The sequence below is a fragment of the Condylura cristata genome, unplaced genomic scaffold (genome assembly GCF_000260355.1).
Source record: "Condylura cristata isolate star-nosed mole 26May11 unplaced genomic scaffold, ConCri1.0 scaffold00021, whole genome shotgun sequence".
NCBI lineage: Eukaryota > Metazoa > Chordata > Mammalia > Eulipotyphla > Talpidae > Condylura > Condylura cristata.
Window position 1 is genome coordinate 23,531,418 of NW_004567122.1, and position 23,568 is coordinate 23,554,985.

Consider the following 23,568-nt stretch of genomic DNA (forward strand, 5'->3'; position numbering starts at 1 on the left):
GCCATCTATGTCTTTTTTGCAGAAGTGCCACTTCAGTGCTTTTGCTCATTTTTTAAAAAATATTTTATTTATTTATGCATACAGAGCTGGGGTACAGGCCAGAAGTGCAGGTGCAATGAGAGGATTCATCAGAGACAGAGTGGGGAGCAGAATAGACCAACTGATGAAGTACACTGCTGAGGGGAGCAGCGGGCCGGTCAGGAGAGGTCTGCCATGGCATATGGGTCACCTCTGGGGCTGGGAATCGAACTCATGCAGAAGTGGCTTTAGCTTCTTTGTGCTATGCTTTAACCCACTGCGCCACCAGGGAGGGCACTCTTTTGCTCATTTTTAAAATTGGGTTATCTGTTTTCTTTTTGTGGACTGGTATAAGTTCTTCATAGATCTTGAATATCAGTTTCTTGTCAAATATATGGTATGCAAATATATTCTGTTTCAGTAGAGTGTTTTAGTTATGGTTTCTTTCCCTGTGCAGAAACCTTTTTAGTTTGATGTGCAATTGTTTACAACTGCTTGTTTTCCTTGCCGCTAGAAATGAATCCACAAAGACATCATTGAAGCTTGTCATGAAGTGCTTCCCCTGTTTTCTTCTATGTATTTTGTTTTCTTCTGTGTATTTTAGGGTATCAAGTATTATATCCATATCTTTTATCCCTTTTGAGTTGATTTTTGTGTGTGGTATGAGATGCAGTTTAGTTTCACATCAATATTCCAATTTTCACACCATTTATTGAAGATTTCAATGTATTTTCTTGGTTCCTTTGTGACAGATTAACTGCCCATATAGGTGTGGGTTTATTTCTGGGTTCCCCATTATTTTCCATTGGTCTGCATGTCTGTTTTTGTCCCAGGACCAAGCTGTTTTAGGTATTAGGCTTTATAATATAGTTTGAAATCTGGACGTGTGATGTTGCCATTATTCCTCTTTTTCATTAGGATAGCTTTGGGTAGTTAGTGGTTTTGTGTGAATTTCAGTAATGTTTGTTCTATTTCTTTAAAGAATGTCACTGAAATTATAAGTGGGATTTTATTTATCTATTATTTTTTTTAGGTAGGATGGCTATTTTAACAGAGTTGATTTTTCTAATCAATGAGCAGCATATATCTTTCTACTTCTTTGTGCTTTTTTCCATTTCTTTTAACAATGTCTTATAGTTTCCTTTCTTCTCCCTTAATTTTAATCCTATATATTTAACTAATTTTGATACAATTGTAAATGGTTCCCCCATGACTTCTGCCAGCTCATTTTTTGCATATAGGAAGGCATGGATTTTTGTGCATTGATTTTTTTTTATTTTATAACACTTTATTTTTACATCATTTTGTACATTTTTTTTCAATCTCAATTGTAATTCCCGTGGGTTTCCCATCACCATGTCACCCGTGTGCCATCACCATAATCCTGTGCACTTCTCTCCCTAGCCCTGTGTATTGATTTTTAAAAAAAAAAAAAAAAATTTAAAAGATTTATTTATCTATGCATACAGAACTGGGTTACAGGCCAGAGTACAGGGGTGGTGAGAGGACTCACCAGAGACAGAATGAACAGAACTGGCAGATTTACAAAGTACACTGCTGAGGGGAACAGTGGGCGAGACAGGAGAGGTCTGCTGCGCCATGTGGATCACCTCTGGGTCAGGGGGTTAGACTTGCACAGAAGCTGCTGTGGCTAGCTTGCAGTATTTGCTTTAACTTGCTGTGCCACCAGGGAGGGCCAGTGTGTATTGGTTTTTTATAACCTACCACTTTGCTGAACTGTTTGATTTAATTTTACAGTGGAGTCTTTAGGATTTTCTGTATATTTTCATGTTATTTGAAAATAGTGACAGCTTTACTTATTTTCCCATTTAGATTCCTTTTATATCATTCATTTGCATAACTGTTGTAACCAGAACTTCCAACACCATGTTGAATAGTAGTGGTGAGAGTGGATATCCTTACCTGTATCAGATCTTAGTGGAAAAGCTTTCAGTTTTTTACCACTGAAAATGATGTTAAGGTGGGTCTGTCATGTATGACTTTTATTTTGTTAAGATATGTTCCATTTATCCTAGATTTTTTGACAGTAATACTATAAATTCATTCAGAATTATAACTATCCCTTGAGCCGGCCAATTAGAAAAACCAAACCATTTCCACAGTCATTCCACCTAGTCTAATTTTATACACTGACAAACCTTTCCTGGGGGGAAAATGACCCCCAGATGAGAACTATTGCTCAGGAGGGGAGGAAAATGGTGGAGAAGAAAATGGTGCGGAAGGGTATACTGTAACACTTTGTTCTAATTCTGTTTTATCTAAAGTGTTTTGAGGGAACAAGTACATGCCCTTTTTATGCTACCATTTAGAAAGTAAGCCTATTTTGGGCCCTCCCTGGTGGTGCAGCAGGTTAAAGCACAGCACTGAGAAGCTAAAGCCACTTCCGCATGAGTTCTAAACCTGCCTGCCCCGGAAGTGATCACATGGTGTGGCAGACCTCTCCTGACCCGCCCGCTGCTCCCCTCATCAGTGTACTTTGTGGATCTGCCTGTTCTGCTCCCCGCTCTGTCTCTGGTGAATCCTCTCACCCTCCGCATCTCTGGCTTGTACCCCAGTTCTGTATGCATAAATAAATAAATCTTAAAAAAAAAAAGTAAGCCTATTTTTTCATAAGTCAAGTGGGAACTAGGTACCTAAACTCCAAGGTTGCTGTAAATATTAAAAGAAAAACGGAAACAAACGAACCAATTTCTTAGTACAGTGAGGGAAAAAGAAAGTTCAAAGAAAAAGTTATTAAGGACAGTAGAGAGTAAAGTTAAAATCCGGGATTGATACTGGTGGCAGGGGACCCTAAACTAACCCAGGCCCTGCTGCGCAAACACTTTGCCAAATACTATCTGGGTTCTTCACCCACATGCACAATTGTAAGACTGTTCAAGCTTAGGAAAGAACAGTAAAGGGATTTATTTTTTACTGAGGCCAATAATAGCCATTTACTTTACCCAAAATCACGTCCAGTACTGTCCAGTACTGCACAAAGGCCATTACGATGGCGTCTTCCCACCACTGAGGATGTGCAGCTCCTCTTCCAAACAATAGGCCACGTGTTTAGGATGGTGTCTTCCTGCCTCAGTCAACCTGGGGCACACAGAAGCCAGACCCCAGGCCAGGTTCCCACTCACGAAAACAACAGAAAATGTGACAGAGCTGCAGGATGCTCCAAAACACCACCAGACAAGCAACACTAAGGACAGCAGCTACAGCAACCAAATGACCTGACAAAAGGCCTTAAAAAGCTAAGCCAGGCTGTATTGGCAGCAAAACCAGGAACTGTTTCAGTAGCTCAGCTACTTGCATAGCTTCTTTTCCTGGCCTCCACCTTCTGAGGTCCTCTGTGGACTTCTCCAAAATCAACTGGTCCCAGGGACCAAAACCACTGCCCCCCAAAATGCTGAAGCAACTCCAAACCTGGAACTCAAACCTTGAATCCTGGAGCCCAGACAAAACAACCTTCTTCCTTCTCCCTTTTCTTCTTTTTTCTCCTATTTCCTCTCCAAGGAAGCTCTTTCTCAAAATCAGTTTTTTTAACATTATCCCTGAGGCTGTTTTCTTCTTCAGAGCAACTCCCTTAGGGAGAGGCACCACTAGCAGCAATCTTTGGACTCAGCCACCCAGTTACAGAATGACACCTGAGTTTGTGGTTAAGAGAAAGGCTCATGAAATGGTAGCTAGACATTACCAAAAATACCAGAGCCTGTTAAAGTGGCCAGAAGTTGATCTACAAAACACAGAAGGACTATCTCCTAATGTTCTTTCCCTCCTATCCCCCCCTCTTAGGTCTTACAACACAGCCTGCTTATTGTCACAGAATCAGTCAGCATGACCAGTGGGGACTGGCTAAGTGAGGGTTAGACTGACCATACACTGTCTTAAAATGGCATGCCTGACCAAAATTAACCCTATGACCATCATGAGCTCTCCAGACCTCCACCTCCTCCCCAATAGAGCATGTGACCCATGAAGAAGCAAAAATCCTGACGCCTTCCAGATGGTAACTCCACACTTCCCTGACCCCTTCTTTCCCCCTCTTCCATTCATTTAAGGCTGATTTTTTTCATGTCTACCCAGATGTTGCTCAACTGGGTAAAAGAGAAAAAAAAACATTTAAATAAAGTATAATGAACCTAGTTTGGGATATATTAAGCTAGAACTACTGATGGGCCGGCCATCTAAGTAGAGAGCTGGAGCATGCTAGCTGGAAATTGACAAATGCTATAGTTAAGATTCAAGAGTTGTCTTGGATGGAGCTGGAAAAGATCATGCTTAGTGAGATAAGCCAGAAAGAGAAAGAAAAATACCAGATGGTTTCACTCATAGCAGGGGTATAATGGACTAGGCGAGAAAATAACAAGAATAATGAACAGCCATATACCAGAGACATTTTGTGGGGGTAGAGTGAGGAAGATGATCAAAAATGGGGGGGTGGGGAAGGAAGTGCACGGGATTATGGCGATGGCACACGGGTGACTTAGTGATGGGAAACCCACAGGGATTACAATTGAGATGGGTAAAAAAATGTACAAAATGATGTAAAAATAAACTGTTATAATAATAAAAAAAAGTAGTAAGCTTTAGATAAAAAGCTTAACCTTAGCTTACAATAAAATTAAATATTTTTATAAAATAGTATCAATAATCTCATAAAAAAAAGATTCAAGAGTTGTCAAAATATTATTAGCATTTGGAAACCATAAGCTTTCAGGGGAAACAAAATGGCTAGAAACTTGAGCTATAACTGAGGAAAGGGAATGGAGGGTGACAGAAGAGGTAACAAATTGAAATCAAGAGAGATAAAAGAAAAACCAGAAGAAGTTGGATCAAGAGAATGGTGTAAATAAAGAGTGGCTTATGTCTACTTAGACAATATCGCTATAAAAAAGAAAAACAGTAAGTAACCTATTGGCACAAGAACAAAAGAGCAGAAATACCTATAATTCAGGAAAGAGAGGAGTTACTCTCAAAGTAGCACTTAAAGATCACAGAGGGAGTAACTCTAGAACTAAGAAATCAATTGTCCTACAAATTATTAAAGAAGGAATTCTTCTATACAAGAAAACCCCTGACATCTCACACACCTCTGATTCTTGCCCACCCTCAGCACTAAGCTCAGAACTTCAGTGGTACCCCAGTCATCAAAAGGCCAGTAAGCAGGCTACATAGCAAATACTGCTAACAGGGGTCTCTGACCAGACTTAAGATCCCATGTGGACCATAAAACACACAATCCACAAAGCTAATCAGAAATGCTCTTGGGTTCCATACTTACTATTCTTACTTACTATTCTTGGTTTAATGCTTCTTCTAAAAACCAAGATTGCACAAGTCAGTCTCATGGATTAATTATGTGGTAATGAATCATAGCAGCTGGAATACATTGATTCTCACTGTTAAGATTCTAAATTTGATGTCTATCTATGAAAAGAACACATTTCATTTTACCTTTACCATTTGAACTCAAGAATTGAATTCTTGGAACTGAAGCAGATCTGGCAAATTCCCAAAACTATCAGCAAACATTAGTGTGAATACTTTGCTTGGCTCATGGTCCATTTCCTTTTTTTTTTTTTTAAAGATTTATTTATTTATTCGTACAGAATGGGGATACAGGCCAGAGATGCGGAGGGTGAGAGGATTCACCAGAGACAGAGTAGGGAACAAAACAGTCAGATTGACGAAGTACACTGCTGAGGGGAGCAGCGGGTGAGGCAGAAGAGGCCTGCCTGGCCCTGTGGGTCAGCTTCCTGGCCAGGGGTTGAGCTTGTGCGCGGCGGCTGTGGACAGCTTCATAGTGTTGCGCCCTAACCCGCTGCACCACCAGCAAGCTCCCTCCTCCCCCAGTTTAAATAAAGAGTTCTCACAAAAGTTAAATAGAATATCTTCTAAGTATCCTCAAACTTGGAAATTACATCCAAGATATCATTAGGCAACTCTCCACACACCCCTTCAGGGTGAATCTTCGTCACCAGCCTCCGACACCCTCTTGCCCTGGTTGTACATCCTCCCCTCACAGGGTCAGAACTCCCACACGCCTTCCAAAGTTGGTTCTGAGGGGCTGCAATTCTGGACAAGTCTGTACAGAAAGGTCGGCTAGAAACCCCAATGCAGAAAAATTACCACAAGTTCCATTGGAAACATCGAGAGGCGATTCACTCTATCTTACCTCTGGAAACTCGCACCACAGGTCAAGACTTTTCCAGAAAACTCAGGTCCCGCCCCTTCTGGAGGCATCAGATGCAAGCCCCACCCCTACCGAGTCAGTCGACAACAGGCTCCACCCCTTCCGGAGACCACCTGCAGCAAGCCCGCCCCTTCCGGTGGCTTTCCACAAGCCCCGCCCCATCACGAGCCAGTTGACAAATCTCCGTTCCCAGTTCGTGGGCTCCCTCCTGTTGCTTCTCTTCCATCACTCTTGAGAAACGTCCTGTTGCCAGCCCAACACATTTCAGGCAGTGGAGCTAGAGAAGTGTGAGAAACAGTGCACTTTCCTCAAATCTCTATGTGGGTGAGACACATAAACAGGTAAATATGTCATTCAACGGGTGGCAGTACTTGCTATATAGAAAAACAATGCAGGTTAAGGAAGTGAATGAGGGTGGAGATCGCTGGTCATGAAAGTCCTGTCAAATAAGGTGATATTTGATCAGTCTTTAAGGGAGTGGGAGCAGAAATGATTACCCAGGGGAAGAACATCCCATCCTGGTGGACCATTGAATGCAAAGGTCCTGAGGCTGCTGGAGTGAGGAACCTGCCCTAAAGGCAAGGGTGCTTTATGATAGAGGGAATGTGCTCTTCCTGGCCTTTCTCAACCACGGTCCTTGGGGAAGTGAGGACAACCCCAAAGTGAGGACAGGTATCCCTCCCTCATCTGGTAAGTGCCCTTGTGCTCACAGGGAGATCACCTGACCTGCGCTTGTGACCCCTCCTGTATCCAGAGTGAAAAGAAGGCATTGGTAGGACAGTAAAATAGGATGGTTAGGCAGGCAGCTTTCTCAAAAGTAGAAGATAATAAGGTATACTCAACTAAATGTGAACTTCTTATAATCAACGAATAAATTTTAACTATATCCCTTGCAAAATTATTTTTTGTTTAACTGATGTTAAATTGGATGTGATTTTTTTTTTAAGATTTTTTATTTATGCATACAAGAACCGGGGTACAGGCCAGAGATGGGTGTATGGGTGTGTGTGTGTGTGTGTGTGTGTGGCGCGCGAGAGTGTGTGTGTGTGTGTGTGTGTGTGTGTGTGTGTGTGTGTGTGTGTGTGTGGCGCGCGAGTATTCCCCAGAGACAGAGTGGGAAGCAGAACAGGCAAATTGATGAAGTACACTGCTGATGTACTTCATCAGCAGCAGGGGGAAACAGAAGAGGCCTGCCGCCATGTGGGTCAGCTTCCCCGCCAGGGATTGAACTGGCGCTGAAACTGCGACGGTTAAGTTAGCGTCTTAGTGCTGTGCTTTAATTCGTTGAGCCACCAAAGAGGGCCCCGCATTGTGTTTTTATATTGGGCAAAAGTATTGTGGAGTTCAGATGCCAACTTTAGAATAGTGCTATGCCAGGCCATATGGAACAAAAAATGTTTTTTAATGGTTAATATTCCCAAAATATAGTTGAAAAATATTGAGGGTCCTCCCTGTTAGAGCACATGTTGAAGCACAGCACTATGAAGCTAGCCTCAGCCACTTCAGCACAGGTTCCATCCCCAGCCAGGGAAATGACCCACCTTGGTGCATCAGACCTCTCCTCTCTCCCCCACTGCCCTCCTCAGCAGTGTACTTCATGTACTTTATAACAAGTTTCGATGTTGATTTGATACTACAAATTGTTGATATTATATGCTGTTTAAAACTGCTTTAACAGTATTTAAATCATGAAGCTATTTAAGAGATTGCTTTTTAGAGGAAAGTAATTGAAAATTTCTGAAGACATTTTTCTTGATTTCTAGGATATTAACTGCTTTAATTTCTATTTGATAAAAATTTCCTATGATCGGAAATCATCTGGTAATTTGTATAATTCCAGTTTCTTTTCATTTTCAAATTCAAAAAGTATACTTGCTAAAGTTTTAATCACTTTCAGAGTTACTCTCCCTTTTTATAAGCAAATAGATACACCTATTAAGCACATAGCTTTGTGTTTTATCTGGATTTTTTTTAATTTATATTTTTAATATATTTATAAAATATATTTTATATTATAGACAGATTGATTAGATAGATAAGATTGATTGATTAGTTTACAATATACTCCCATACAAGTAAGGTACATAAAAAAGTTTGTAATCCATTTGCTCCAAGGTGTTTTCTATTTCATCATATTGTATTTTGTCATTTGATGTTACTTCTCTTGGTATTTGACAAACATCTTTAATTTATATACAGTGCCTTGATTACTTTTGTTCTTCATATGACTAGGATTCATTTTTTAAAAAAGTATTTATTTATGCATACAGAACTGGGGGACAGGCCAGAGGTGCAGGAGCAGTGAGAGGCTTCACCCAAGATAGAGTGGGGAGCAGAACGGGCAGATTGACTAAGTACACTGCTGAGGGGAGCAGCCGGCAGGCCCGGAGAGGTCTGCCATGCCATGTGGATCCCGGGCAGGTGAGGATCTAGCTCATGCTGAAGTAGCTTCTGCCCCCTAGTGCTGCACCTCAACCCACTGCACCACCAAGGAGGGCCCAGGACTCATGTTTTTAATATGGTTTTTAGAACAAGCATAATATTCTGTCTGCTCGTTGAATTCACAAAATATACATATCCTTTTCTACAGTACTAAAGAGGTCAGATTTTAATTCATTGAAAGCAGTCTTTTTGAATATTATATAGGTAAGGCACAAATTTGGCATAATCATAGGGGTTGGGGGAAGAAAGCTTGTATAGTCTCGTATATTTGTTTATCAAAACCTAGGCCTCAAAAACTTATGCTAGTATCATCTTTTTCCAATTTATTAATAATTTCCTAAGCTACCCCATGTTCTTTTCTGTCTTAGTAAAATAAAGTAAAACTTTTACTGACATTCTTAATATAAATATGCTTACTAATCTGACACACTTGTGATAGGCTACCTCTGGTGTACAATGAATAATGGAAAGGTGTTTTTCTTCTTTTATTCCCAGTAATGTTTCAAATCTAACATAACTTCCTTGTAGCAGTGTATTCCCCCCAGACACTTTTTTTAAAGATTTATTTATATATACAAGAACTGGGTGCAGGCCAGATGTGTAGGGAGTGAGAGGATTCACCAGAGACAGAATGGGGAGCAGAACAGGTAGATCTACTGAAATATATGCTCAGGGGAGCAACAGGTAAGACAGAGGTCTGCTGTGTTGTGTGGGCTAAGCATGCAGGGATCAAACTCATGCAGTAGTGACTAGCAACATCTTGATAGCATTGAGATGTTAACCCCTGCGCCACTGGGGAGGCCCCTCCCCCAAAGCTCTTGTTGAAATTCCTAACTCGAAGTAGCTTGGAATGGGACTAAAATTGTAAATAGAGTCTTATAAGAAAAGATAATGAAGGTAAATTGAGGTTATATCGATGGGTCCTTATCCAATACAAGGGTGTCCTTATAAGAGATTAGAACACTGACAATACACATATCAAGGGTGACAACATGGGGACACTTGAGATAGCAGCTGAGGGGGGTGCTTCAGAAGAAACCAACTTCCCAATACCTTGCACTCAGACTTCCAGCATCTAAAACTGTGAGAAAAATAAATCTGTTTTTAGGTCACCCTGTGGTATTTTGTTATGATTACCTGAGCAAACTGATATACATTGTAAATTTAATTTGAATTTTATTACATAAATAAAGCATATTCCTTTTTATGATGAGCTACATCAACAGTGTAGTAACTGAAAGTACATTTAAAAAACATAGCATTTGAGTTTTCAGCTTTTAGAATTAACTTATCCCAAATACTAGAAGAATATCTAAAGTATAAATGACAGAAATTGGGAAAGAGGGCATCATTCATTTTATGTCATTGGGCTAGACAATTACCAATTATTTGGCCAAACACTAATTTAACTCTTCATCTCAGATACTAAAATGTCAGAAATCCTATGTTAGACATATAAAACAAAAGGTAAACAAGAGGACTGCAACTAATGTATTAAAAAGTGGGAGAGCTGGCCCTCCCTGGTGGTGCAGCAGGTCAAAGCACTGCACAAAGAAGCTTAAGCCACTTCCGCATGAGTTGGATCCCCGCCTGCGCTGGAGGTGACCACGTGGTGAGGCAGACCTCTCCTGACCGGCCCGCTGCTCCCCTCAGCAGTGTACTTCCTCGATTTGCCTGTTCTGCTCCGGGCTCTGTCTCTGGTGAATCCTCTCACCCTCCACATCTCTGGCCTGTACCCCAGTACTGTACTAATAAATTTAAAAAAAAAAAAAAAGTGGGAGAGCTGTAATAGAGGATGTTGAATACAGCTAGATGATCTTCCCTCAAAATTTCTACAGTGAAAAAAATCAAGAGATAGTACTTTATATGGTTGATACTCAGAAAAATTAAAGACAACCTAAAGAGTTCCCTCTATAAGGGAGAAGAGAGCATTTGGGTGGGGAAGAATTATTGATGGTAAAATTTTCTGTTATTTATTTTTTTTAAAGATTTATTTATGTATGTATACAAGAATTGGGGTATAGGTCAGAGGTAGAGGGGAGTGAGGGAGCAGAACAGGCAGATCAACTGAGATATACTACTGAGGGGAGCAGCAGGCAAGACAAGAGAGGTCTGTCTGCACCATGTAGGTCACCTCCCTGCCAGCCAGGGATTGCACTTGTGGTGCAGTGGCTGGTGATAGCTTGATAGAGCAGTCTTTAACCTCTGAGCCACCAGGGAGGCTGTCCCTTATTTTTTTTTAAAGAATGAATTTATTTATACATATAGAACAAGGGTGCAGGCCAGAGGTATAGGAGCAGCAAGAGGTTTCACCAGAGACAGAGTGGGGAGAACAGGCAGATTGATGAAGTACACTGCAGAGGGGAGCAGCAGGCAGGTCAGGAAAGGTCTGCTGTGCCATGTGGATCACCTCCAGGGCTGGGGATTGAACTCGTACTGAAGCAGCTGCGTCCAGCTTGCAATGATGCGCTTTAACCCACTGCACCACCAGAATGGGCCCTCTGTCCCTTATTTTTTAAGCCATGCATGTTATTTTTTTAAAGATTTATTTACTTATGCATACAGAACTGGGGTACAGGCCAGAGGTGCAGGGGTGGTGAGAGGATTCACCATAGACAGAGTGGGGAGCAGAACAGGCAGATGGACAAAGTACTGCAGAGGGGAGCAGTGGGCAGGTCAGGAGGTCTGCCAAGCGCCATGTGGATCACCTCCAGGTTAGGTGGGTGATCGAACTCATGCTGAGTGGCTTTAGCTTCTTAGTGCTGTGCTTTAACCTGCTGCACCACCAGGGAGGGCCCACCATACATGAATTTTAAACTGGGATAGCAGAGAAAGGAAATTTCTACTTAGGCTCCAAGATCCAGATCTAAGATTTCCTCTTAGTACCAGCTTCTCTCTCCTGTACTTCTTTGAGCACTGGGTTCTTTATGAGGTATCAAACATTTTACACATCTATTTAAGAATCTTTTTCTATTACTGAATTCTTTAAAGATAAAATCAGTATTTTTGTTTGCTTCCCCAACAGATCCTTAATAACTACTGAATGGATGAAAATATAAATTACTCTTTAGAGAAAAAGCTTTGTGACTTTGCCAGAGCAGGGTTGATTCTTAGGTCTTGTACTAACCAGCATTATGGCCTCATATAACTTCAGGTACATTGCCTAACTTTTCAACCTTTAGCTTGGTCAAAAGTTGTGAATTTGAAATAATAGTGATATCCCTATCACACTATCAAGTATATACTATTGGCAAAAGGCTAAACTCTCTACTGCCATGGTGACCATGTTAATAAAGAACATGCTAGTGAAGGATACTGAAAATAGTGCAATATCTAAGGTTATCCTGTATTTTTTTTGAGGGCTGGAATTGACAGAGAGGCAACATGGCTGATTCAGGCTTGATACAGGGGGAGTTCAAGATAAATATAAAACATGTCATACAAGTAAGGTACCAGACAAGGTTTTCTGTATCCTTCTTTTATTTCACTTTGAAGAAAATAAAAAATTAAGTGACTAAGAGATGTTCATTTCCGGCCCAGATGGAGTAGCTGTGGTAGACCAACTTTTGTGTCAGAAACAACCATGAAAGCTGGATAATATCTCTTACACATCTTGAAGGTGTCAACAAACTGATGAAGCAGAAAGGACTTTAGCATCAAGATTCTGAGGAAGGATGAATCTCAGGTTGGTGTGTCTAGCCTTTTTATACTTACATCATTTGCTGATTGTAAGCATGGGATTAGAGACTGAGGATCCAATGAAGAATCCAACAATGGGCAACTATGAAAAGGCACAAAAAACAGTAGATCTCTTGGCAGCTTCAAGAACATTAAAAGAAAAAAATTACACAGTAGTTTCATCTCATATTGGGAGATATATCAAGAAAAAATAAAGCATAACAGGAAGACAGGACAGAAGACACAGAGGAGCCATAAACAGTGAAGAACTCTAACATGAGGATTTCTGGAGTCCCACAAAGAGAGGGGTCAGGAAATGGAACAGGATCAAAATTTGAATAATGTCTGAGAAATAGCATAATTGATCAAAAGCGTCAACTCACAAGTTCAAGAAGCTCTGTAACTCCCAAGCCAGAAGATAACAAAAGAAACCCACAGTAGGTATATCACAATAAAACTACTGAAAACCAAAACAACAAATACTACATAGCAGGGAGGAAGCGGGAGGAAAATTACTTTTAAATAAACAAAGAACAAAATAACTGAATTTTCAACAGGAAAGGGTGTAATCTAGGAAATAATAGAATGATAACTTTAAAAGTGCCCAAAGAAAAATCACTAGATGCATTTAATAAGAGAGATAATTAGTAAACTAAATATACCTGTAATTACAAAAACATAGCACAGACAAAAATGAAAGGACAGGCTAAGTAATGAGAATAGTTCAATATAGTCTAACTTGCATTTACAGTTTCAGAAGGAACACAGAAAAGTTAAAGGAAAATTGATTTAATAATTTTCCAAAAATGATTAAAGATACTACTATATTCCAGAAGCCCCAAGAATCTCAAACAGAAAAAAACTAAAAACCTACCTCGTATGCCAGTAAGCTTTCTGTTATTCTGCAGCCCTAAGCTCATCTATCTATACTCTGTTGTTACACTGGAGTTTTACTTTGTTAACTGGAAAGCACTACAGGAATACTGATGGCAGTAGATAGGCAACGTTTACCCTAGAATTCAGTGCTTTTCTTTTTGCATGAGTGACAGCTTTATATATTAAGCCACTGAATTTTAGGGTTTATGTATTATTTAGTTTATGTAGGGGTTATTACTAATATAAACCTACACTATCCTAACAAAATATGCAAAAAATTTTAAGTAGACCCCCTGGCTCTTATACCCTATCTAAAAATAAAGTCCACACATATTAAAGACCATGTTTTTAGAAAAGAATATAGAACATACGTTCATGATATTGGGACATAGAAGAATTTCTTCAATGAGACATAAAAAAAGCGTAAACTGAAAAGGAGAATCTTGATAAATTAGACAAAAATAACTTCTATTCATTGAAAGAACTAAATGTGAAAAAACAAAATGCAAAATAAAGAAGGTATTTGCAAAATATATTATCAACAAATAGCTGTGTTCATTATATATTCAGAATTCCCAAGACAGAGAAGAAACTGAAAAAAGAAACCAAAGGCTAATAAGCATACAAAATATCCACTGTCGATAAGCATGTTAGCACTACTACTAAGCTAGATAGTACTACGCATGTAACAGGCTAGTTAAAATATGAAAGTATGACAATACCAGATTCTGGAGGAAATTAAGAAAACAAGAATTCTCATTTATTACTCTCATTTATTATTCTCATTGAGAATGTGTATAATCACTCCGGAATGTGTATAAACACTCTGGAATAACACCCAGTGAAGTTGAAGACCCACCTACCAACTGCCAGCATTTCTGCTTCTAGATATATATTCTATAGAAAAGTGTGTGTATTTAAACACCAGGAATCATGTAAAAATGCTAATAACAGCATCACTCATAATACACAAAGATTGGAGCCAACCCAAATGTCTATCAACAGTATATTGCTTACATTATTTCCTACCATATATATTAACAAAACTTAATGAACTATAAAAATTAAAATGAACTACAGCTATATAGCAATATGGATGAATCTTAAAAAGAATCATCAAAAAAAAGTCAAACACCAAAAAAATACTCTGATTCCATTTATAAAAATTTCAAAATTAAGGTAAACAAAACTTATTTAGGGATGTAGACACAGGTAGTAAGAGTACCGAAGAAAAAAAAAAAAGCAAAGATATGGCCTCCAAAAAATCACTAGACAATGGTTTAAGGTGCTAGGGGCAGGGGAGGAGGTATGACCGATGAGGGGGGCTCACAATGGGCTTTCAAGACTCAGATTTGAAAAATCAACTCTAAGTTTGGCAGTAGTGACATGGGTACTATACTCACCTTTATAGTCTTTAAACCATGTTTCTCTATCATGAACAATTCTTTGTATATATCTCCAAATTTAAAAATAAGAAATTTTAAATTATAACCCCATCACAGTCATAAACATACATGCTCTCTGTGTCCTCTGGGAGGCAAAGACAGTCTGTTTTCCTTACTTTACAGAAAGGACAGTGAACTTTAATAGACATTAAGTGTTGAAACCAGGTCAGGGTCCATGGTCAGGGTTTTGTCACTGATATATGGATTATCCAGACTGCCTGCATAAAGAAGCTGCGTAGGAAATGTGAATTTGGTAAAAGCTCCCCAGTCTCAAAAAAAATACTCCAAATAAGGCTCTTTAAGGCTTCTGGCAGGGACATTTTATTTTTTGGTGAAAGCCACACTGATAGAAATGCCATAAAAACAAACATGTAAAAAAATTTCCAGAACTTTGGTTCACTGAAACATCTCACACCTAAAACATTTGAGGTACAAAGGCACCTTGATAGGTGCTAAACAGTCTAACTGCTGCAGTTGCTGCAACCTTTCACTTAGAGCGCAGAGGTGGCTCAAATGATCAAAGAAGCTGGTACCCAGGTCACCAAGGACCCTGTCCAGTGCACTCTCCTCTGTTCCAGACAAACATTCACTCTTGCAAAGACCTGCCTGATGGGCTGGAACATACAAAGGGTGTCTCGTTGAACCTGAAGATGACATGAGCTGGGGGCCAGGACAGGGAAGAGCAGGAAAAGAATGTCAGTCAACTTCCGTTGATCCACACGGCCTCAAGAACTCCTGTCCTCGTTCATGGAACCACTTATTGGAGACTGTGAACAGAAAGAATTTATGTTACAATCCTGTTGGATAGCTTAGCAGCAAACTGAATGATTCCTTCATGACTTTCTTCTCTGAGTCCCAGTAATCAGACACAGTGAGACATGGTCTCAGTGGAAAATTGCTCAATGGATGATGAGGAAGACAGATGTGTGCAAACAGATTAACTACAAAAGTCACCAGTGACACAAGATAAATGTGTGTATGTTGCTTGGAAACAAGAGCTAATGGGTGTCTAACCATGTGAGCGGATGGAAAAGGTCGAGCCCCCAGAGGTAGATAGACTAAGCTGAGTAGTTTTCCAGGGAAATAGATGGATAGACCATGATAGTCCTACACCACAGGAGTTCAGGAAGTGGGAAGAGGATGAGAGAGAATATAAGACAGGAACCACCCTGTGCGGGTCTAGTGGCCCATGAAACTTGGTATTACTGGGATGTGAAAGATGGTAGTTGAGGGAAGGAAGATGAGCATGAGGAAGACTAGTTGGGTCTGGCGGACCTGGGTGTCAACCTCAGACTGTGGACAGCAAATCCATCTGTCTGCTGTGGTTACAGCACCTCCTGTTATCTGCCAGAGTCCATTCCTCTGGAGAGCCATCCTGGGCTTGTAACGCTGACTCACTACTCTAGTGAAGGGAGGGGCGCTAGCACTCATCTAAAGCTCTGTGATGTGTACATGAGCCAAGATTTCGTTCCTTAATAAAGACTCATTTGTAGTGAATATAAAAATTGATTTTTAATGTACTACTGAAGTCATAGTACTTTATAATTTACCACAATTTTTTAAAGGGATGTACTTAGTTGAAAAAAATGTAATTATTCTATAAGGCTTACAATGACATAGTAATCTCATATCTATTCATTCCCAATGCTAATCACCACTTCCAAAAGATTTCCAACTCCTTTAGTTGTTTCTGCTACCTCGTAGTTCTGAGTAACATGTCTGCAGTACTATTTCTTGCTTTTTGAATTTGGAATTCTTTTTTACTACCCCTAAAACACATATCAATTTCAAATCTCCTAAGTTCCCAATATGGTTAGCTCGTTAAGTTTTAGTTTAATATTCAGTGTTTATTCAGATACCTGCACCTAAGGAAGAACAGAGATTATACTGACATTTTTCTTTTCCACTGTCAACAACTGCCTTATTTTCTTTTTCATCTGTTGTATCTTCTATAAACCTGTCACTATTCCCTTCCAAAATTCAGGAGGGTTATAAACTCAGCTCTTTGTGATCACTTCCTAATCCTGGTTCAGGGGTCTCCATGGCATATACCATAGTTGTTTCCAGAAAAGGCGCAACTTTTGGCCTCTGTGATTTGGTCCTAGCCTTGACCCCTTATTTCTTGGCCCCTTTGCCACATGTCTCCTCTCATCCAAGTGACGAGACAACCAGTCTTCATGCTTATGATGCTGCTTTTACCCTATGCCTTGTTCTCTGTGGGCCTTGCTTCCCTGGGACTCCTTTTTTCCTCTCTGAATCCTGTTACTTCCCATACTCCTTCAGAACTCTTGCCGGACTCCTGTCCTCTGGGGAGCCATCCTGGACCTACAATGCTAATACCACTGCTCTTCAGGGCTTCCTCAGGTCTCTGGGCATTTCTGAGTATGTTTCCAACAAGCTGTTTTGACACATAACCAGCTGAAGAAACAGTCTTACCTCTGTGAAAATTGGGGTAGCAGTGGTTTCCAAGTCTGAAACCAAGTCAACCACCAGAGCCCAGACTCGGGTCAAGACGACCCCTTAAGCCACTCACCCCACTTGCAGCCCACAAGCACAGGGCAGGCTGCGTGTCTTGTTCGGTAGTCACCTTCCCCACTCCTCAAGAGGTTGTACCAGAACACGGCTGTGCCCTGGAAAAAACAGACAGCTTGTCAGACAGTATCCTTAGAAATGGCTCCAGGACTTGCCCCAATCACCACAGAACCCTCCCTGAGCAGAAATACCTTCACTTTCCCATGTACAGGAGTACAGTGCTCTGGGACTTCAAAGATAACAGAAATTCCCCCTAAACATACCCATCTTCACAGTGGGGTAGATGTTCAGAAACCTATCTACTTTCTGATCATCCTTTTACCCCAGACAGAAGCTGGGGCCACCAGGTCAGAGTTCCAGCAAAAAGAGGCTAAGGTCCCTCACACTAAGGGGAATGGGAAGGGGGAATAGACAAGGTCTGAGCTCCACTTTAATCTCTGACCCACAAGACCCAGAACTTACCTTTTTAGGCCAGATAGCAGCACCCAGATCAGGAAAGACAGTAGCACCACCAGCTTCTACATCACTCATCTGGGAATATAAGGCACAGAGCTTGGCCCTTCTATCCAAGGCTCTCAAAATTGATCTAAGAGAACTGACAAGTTGTACAGATCACACCCTCTCCTGAGCATAAATTGGGCTGCACAGAAGCTCTGCTCCAAGCCTTTCACACTAGAAAGGCTCTTCCTCCACCCCACCCCTCCTTAAGCACTGATTTATTTGTGTGGCTCATCAGATGTTGGAGAGCAGAGTGCCTGCAGGAGACCCACATCCCAACTGTCCTCAGGAACAACTTGAGTCTGTATTTGGATACCTTCTCCCTTGTTCTGTCCAATATGGGTCTTGCCTACACCACTGAGTACCCTGACACTTCTCTGATGGGAGCTCCTTGCTGTTTGCAATCCCATGTATGGATTCTGCTTCTCTGGTTCCAGTAACTATTACTGTAGTCAGACCCCCATCTTCCCAGAACAGCCTCCACCTGGGTAAGCAGGTAAAGTGTCATGTAGCTTTCCTCCACGGGGAGGCCTCAGACTAAGTGGGGTACCTGTTAGTGAGTCTGCACTCAAGCCCACACAGTATGCCTCAACTCATCACCAAAGCACAAGAGCTGAGTCTCCACTGACTCTCCTACTTTGGGTTTTGCTTTGTTTTTCTACTAATGTAATAAAACTTGAAGCTAAAGAGGATTTTCACAGGACACATACTAAACAGCTTAAGGGCACTGAATGCCTTCCCACAGTATTAGGGAGCAAATCCAAACTCCATTCTAGAATCCACAGGCCCTGCCAGTCTCACCACCTCTCTTTCCAGTCACTTTCAACTCCTAAGCTTCCTCTGACCCCCAGTTTTCTATTTTTCCAACATCCCAAGCTCCTTTCCACTTCCAGGTTTCCACACGTTCTCTCCTCTGCCAGAAGCCATCTTCCACCAACTTATTTCCATTTAACGTTTAGGTCTTCTTTGACACATTATTAACTGAGGGAAACCTCTGAACGCCAACCCTGAGCTGCTACTTCAAAGTACTCGTTACTATGGTCACTAAATAATTACCTTTCCTATGTTTAAAAGATACCTCCCTATTAAATCATCTGCACCCAAGAGAGACCACACAGTTCCTTTTCACCAGCATGTCTTGGCCCCACAAGCCAAAATTACTACACAATAAAACCTTAAATATGACACAAAATGAAAAAACGGACACTAGTTTCTCTCAGCCACTTGACAGCTTCTATGCCTCTTTAGAGTAAGTTCTCTCAAGAGAGGAAACAATTCCTCCGGTATGGGGTAAACCCAAAGGCCAGTGGCTGGAGCACATGCAGAAGGTGGAAGGCACTGAGCTCTGGGGAAACAAAGGCAGCTTTTCATAAAGAGCATCTCACACCTCCCTCATCACCTTGTTGCAAAAGAGAGCACCCCAAATGTCCAGGATAGCACTGGGCCCATCAAAAAGGAGCCAGGGACATAGAAGTTGGGGGGAGGAGACACATGGGAACAAAAGTCAAAATGTGTGCCAGGGGCAAGAAGGCCCAGCCAGTGAGCAACAGCTGGTGTGTCAGCACTTACAGGAGTGGGTATAAAAAAGCACTCTGGACCCAGGGTCCCCTTAGGGCCACATGCTACACACATCATACTCACGTAGTTTAAGAATGTGGCCACACGATTGCCCGTCCCTAAACGCTTGAAAGCATCTCGCTCATGGGTCTATAAAATTAAGTGAGAGTGAACAGCCGGGTCTGGACCCGATACTTACATAGTTAAGAAACGTCGCTAACCTATTTCCCTCCGTTTTGAGGCCGCTGTCAAAAGGTCGCTGCAACAAACAACAACTTTCACCCAAGTTTGCAAACTGATATCACCCACCTCCCACAGACTGGGGTCAAAAGGTTCAGGAGAAGGTTCCATGGAACTGCCTGGATCACAAGCCAAGGCTGCAAAGGCAACCCTGGTCAGAGCTTGGGGGAAGAGGGGTGGGACTAGCTTTCACAAAGACCTAGTAAGGTCCTCTGCTTTTCTGCTATCACTAAGAATGAAATGATGGGAGAGAGCCAGGTGGCTTTGGGCTCCTAGGCCTCAAGGTTCTAGATTTACACTCCAGTAACAGGAGGCCATGGTAAGACAAGGTGAGCCTCGTGTGGAGACGGAAGTATTCTTAGAAGCTCCAGTCTTCTCCAATCAGCTGAAACAGAGCCCTTTGAAAACACCCATGATTTGGGTCTTACCCTGGAGAAGTCAAAGTGTGGCTCATATTGTCCTCCCATTCCATAATTAGCAACCTGGGGGGAAAACAGAATTGGATTTTGTCAGCAACATACACAGCCCTGAAGCAGCACAGCTCCCAGGGTATTGTCTCCCCAGGAACCTTGATACCTACACCACCAGAACCCCCAAGAACAGCCACTGTATGATGAGGAATAACCACGGACAGAGTAAATGCTGAGAGTATGTCCACAGCTGCGCCTCAGAGTAGTCACAGCATAAACAGAACAAGATGGGCAATCTGCAGTCGGCCATTATGAATGAGCCCCAGCCTTTCAGGGACTGGAGCAGCAGCAGCAGAGGGAGCCCCCTCCTGAGGCAGGCCCTGCCCTGGGCTCTGTTTGTATGGGCAATGGCAAAAGGTAATTCAAAGGAAATTCCAGGCTGGGATTTTTCCCCTTTTGGGGAGGGAACACACATCCTTCAAGCCTCAGTGACCTCCTGTAGGGGATACTTCTGCTTCCAGGCTAAGCAGCAGGATGTGGGCAGCTGGCTGTAGGGAGGCTAAGAACTGCTTTACTTCAGTGTCTCCAGTGGAAGTTTCTGCAACTCCCAGGTGTCATTATTGGATTAGAAACGGTAGATGACTTTGTGATCAGTTTTATTTGCACAACACAAGTTCTGCATCGCAATGATTATTTTACTTTCAGTAGGCAGAATGAAAGACAAAGTTGAAGAAGAAGTAGAATCTGTTAAACAGGCTTGCATCGAGCAGCACCATCAGTGTCCATGTGGGAACACTTGGCTACGATGTCCAATGAAACTCTAAACACCTCTGGGCTCAGCGACTTGTTCTCAGAAAGCTGGTGGGTTTTCTGTTTTGTTTTGGTATATTTTTTCCAACAGGTGAGAAATGCTATAAAATGAGCAATAAGGGAGATCTATATATATGAGGGACAGAAAGAGAGGGTGGATTTTACAAGAGGAAATTCTCCCACTGGGGCAAAAAAATTGTCAAGTGTGGTAAAGTACAGAATTTGGGGAGCATGGCTTTCAGTGTCCATAAAAATTAAAATGTTGATACAAAGAATTAGTGGATGAAAATACGCCGTCCCCAGACTGATTTGGCCGTCAAGATTCCTGTGCCAAGAACATCTGGAAGCCCTGTCAACAGCACAGGGCGGCCTGGCTGGGGCGGCGGCCTACGGCTGGAGGTGCATCCAAGAGGGAAGTGCCAGGCAGCTTAAGTAGTAGGACAGATGTCTTTTCTTTGGATCTATTTGAGAACTTAAGGAAAATTTTAAACATGACTGATTAACATGCCAATTCAGTCAGGAAAATTAAATGTGTGCTGTTGTGAGACTGCAAAGTGCAGCTGTGTTTTCAGTCCCCCACCGCCCTGGTGGGGAGTGCTTACACTTTCACACGCTAGTTAGCAAGAGGCACTGTGCCGTCATAGCCGGCTCATGCTTTTACAGTTTGGGGGACCACATTTGATCATGGTGCTGAAGCTACTGTACCAAAATTACTTAATACTGTCCCCCCAAAAGTGCAAGTAGCACAGGAACGTCTGGATTAGCAATATTCAGATTTACCACTTTGGCAAATTCCATTCCCCAGACTCACACCTTTACTAACTAGCAACTGTACATCAAAAAGTAATGCCATGAGGAAGTATTCATTTGAATCTCTGTATTTGTTACAAGAAAAGCATCCATCATCTGAAGTAAGTGGTTATTTGTGATATTGAGGTCAGAGTGAAGATCAAAAAAAGTTGTTAGAAATCACTTTTCTGGTAACATTAAGACAAATTACAAGTGTGTCTAACTGTGAAGAATCTGACAGTGTAGCATCTCTTCCTCTACCAAACAGGACTCAACTAACTCACAAGAAAACCTCAATCATCCTTTTCTTTCTAAATGTTCTATAGTAGGACCTCCCTGGTGGCTCAACAGGTTAAGCTGTAGCACTGTAAAGGATTCTGCAGTCGCTGCAGCGTAAGTTTGATCCCCAGCCAGCTCACCTCTCTTGTCCAGATCTCTGGCGCAGCAGACCTCTCTTGTCCCACCTGCTGCTCCCCTCAGCAGTGTATTTCAGTAGATCTGCCTGTTCTGCTCCCCACTCTGTCTCTAGTTAATCCTCTCACTGCCTGCACCTCTTGTATGCATAACTATTTTTTAAATAAATAAATAAAAATAAATGGTCTATAGTGAACACATTAACTACAGCTGGAAGAAGGTGAACAGGTACAGAAAAACCAGCTCCTTTCCAGAAGCCTGCAGCATTCTATAGAGAACCTGGTGTGAAGGCTGTGCTGGTGCCTGGGAATTTACTGCATTGGAAGTCGACCATGTGGAATACACCTAGAGACCAGTGAGGATTCCTGCCCCCTGGATCATGCAGGATCAAAGTTTTCAATACTGCAGACTAGCAAAGGGAAGGACATGAATATTTCTAGAGGAAGGACGTAAACAGAAATGATGTCTCATTCCTTGCAAGCTGTAGCCTGGATCTTCCACAAGAGCCTTAATGTAAGAATATCCCCTCCTAAGAATTCTGGCGTTCAGATCCCCAGCATCAGCTGAACTACAGTATGACTAGAGGCTAGGTAAGATGAAGCCAGACTTGTGGTAGGAAAGCCAGTCCAAGGATAGCACTGATGATTTCTGAAGGTGCATGTCAGCCAGCATGCCAAGGGTGCCACTGGGAAGCCAGGCAGTGCAACAGGGGCACAGGTACCACCCATTCTTCTCAGCCTCTCAGCCAGGGTATAGAAAGTATAGAATCAGCCAGTCAAGCAGACTGCTGATGACTCAATTAGGGACGTGGGAATCCTAACACCAGCTTTGACATACATCAAGTGCAGATGTCAGATGTCTTTAAAACAAACAAACAAACAAAAAAACCTGTTCCAGGAAAGTATTAATTACAGAACTTTTAAAATGATACCTAGAGCTTTTAAAATGATGGTGTCCCCATATACAGGGGAGTGGGACATGTGACTGAAGTTCTATATTGATGTACTTGTTTATAGGACTTAAAAATTAGAGAATACTAAGTTGGTCTGAACTGAAAAGACTATAAAAATTTTAAAAATCCATTTGTAAGATAATCAGCATGTTTTTAAAACATGGTGAATGTCACAAAACCCATAAATCACCTTTGAAATCTGTTTTCTGTGGGTGGGGGCAGGCAAGGAAAGGAATGCTGCTTGCTTCCTCTTTGCTGTGTCCAGGCTAAAGTTCCTTTCCAAGTGACCTTCAATTTGATATTCTCATGAGATCTATGGTAAGTCAGGCCCAAATGCCAAACCTAAAGGTGAAGGGTATAATCCTTAAACAAAACCTGGTCACAGAGAAACATCCAGGAAACTCTAGACAACTGACCATGTCTCGGGTCATCACTTTACCACAGAACCCAAAAGTTCCAATGTTCAGAAAGGAGGAAAACCAGTGTTGATTTGCACGTAATAGGTGAAAAGATACATTACTAGGAGCTTTACCCAAAACTGTTCAGCAAGGTGCTGCAAGGTGTCCTCACAACCTTACCTTTGAAATAAAGGCAAGAAATCAGTGATCCACTTGGAAAAGAGCATTCTACACCCTCACCAACTAACCAATCCATGCTTCTCACTTCTCCTACAAATGTGTCACAGAACATTTTCTCTCCAAATGCACT

The 23,568-nt window shown here is 41.6% G+C and overlaps 2 protein-coding genes across 4 annotated transcripts in view; both read right to left on the minus strand.

The window, feature by feature from the left end:
- The window catches only part of LOC101633572 (prolyl 4-hydroxylase subunit alpha-2), a 46,681-nt gene extending 43,657 nt beyond the window's left edge, over nt 1–3,024 (minus strand). Inside the window, exon 1 of the mRNA XM_012727745.1 lies at nt 2,982–3,024. Coding sequence (XP_012583199.1) covers nt 2,982–3,024 — 43 coding nt within the window. The remainder of the gene's footprint in view (nt 1–2,981) is intronic.
- Nucleotides 3,025–14,955: 11,931 nt separating this feature from the next.
- The window catches only part of LOC101622273 (prolyl 4-hydroxylase subunit alpha-2), a 28,150-nt gene continuing 19,537 nt past the window's right edge, over nt 14,956–23,568 (minus strand). The window contains exons 11-16 of one of the 3 annotated variants that reach the window (XM_012727998.1): nt 19,914–19,967; nt 19,445–19,504; nt 19,330–19,395; nt 17,653–17,721; nt 17,192–17,288; nt 14,956–15,425 (exon numbers count right to left, since the gene is read on the minus strand). In XM_012727998.1, the coding sequence (XP_012583452.1) occupies nt 15,355–15,425; nt 17,192–17,288; nt 17,653–17,721; nt 19,330–19,395; nt 19,445–19,504; nt 19,914–19,967 (417 nt within the window). In that variant the 3' untranslated portion in view covers nt 14,956–15,354. The remainder of the gene's footprint in view (nt 15,426–17,191; nt 17,289–17,652; nt 17,722–19,329; nt 19,396–19,444; nt 19,505–19,913; nt 19,968–23,568) is intronic. The other 2 variants (XM_004686697.2, XM_004686698.2) reach the window with 2 other exon arrangements.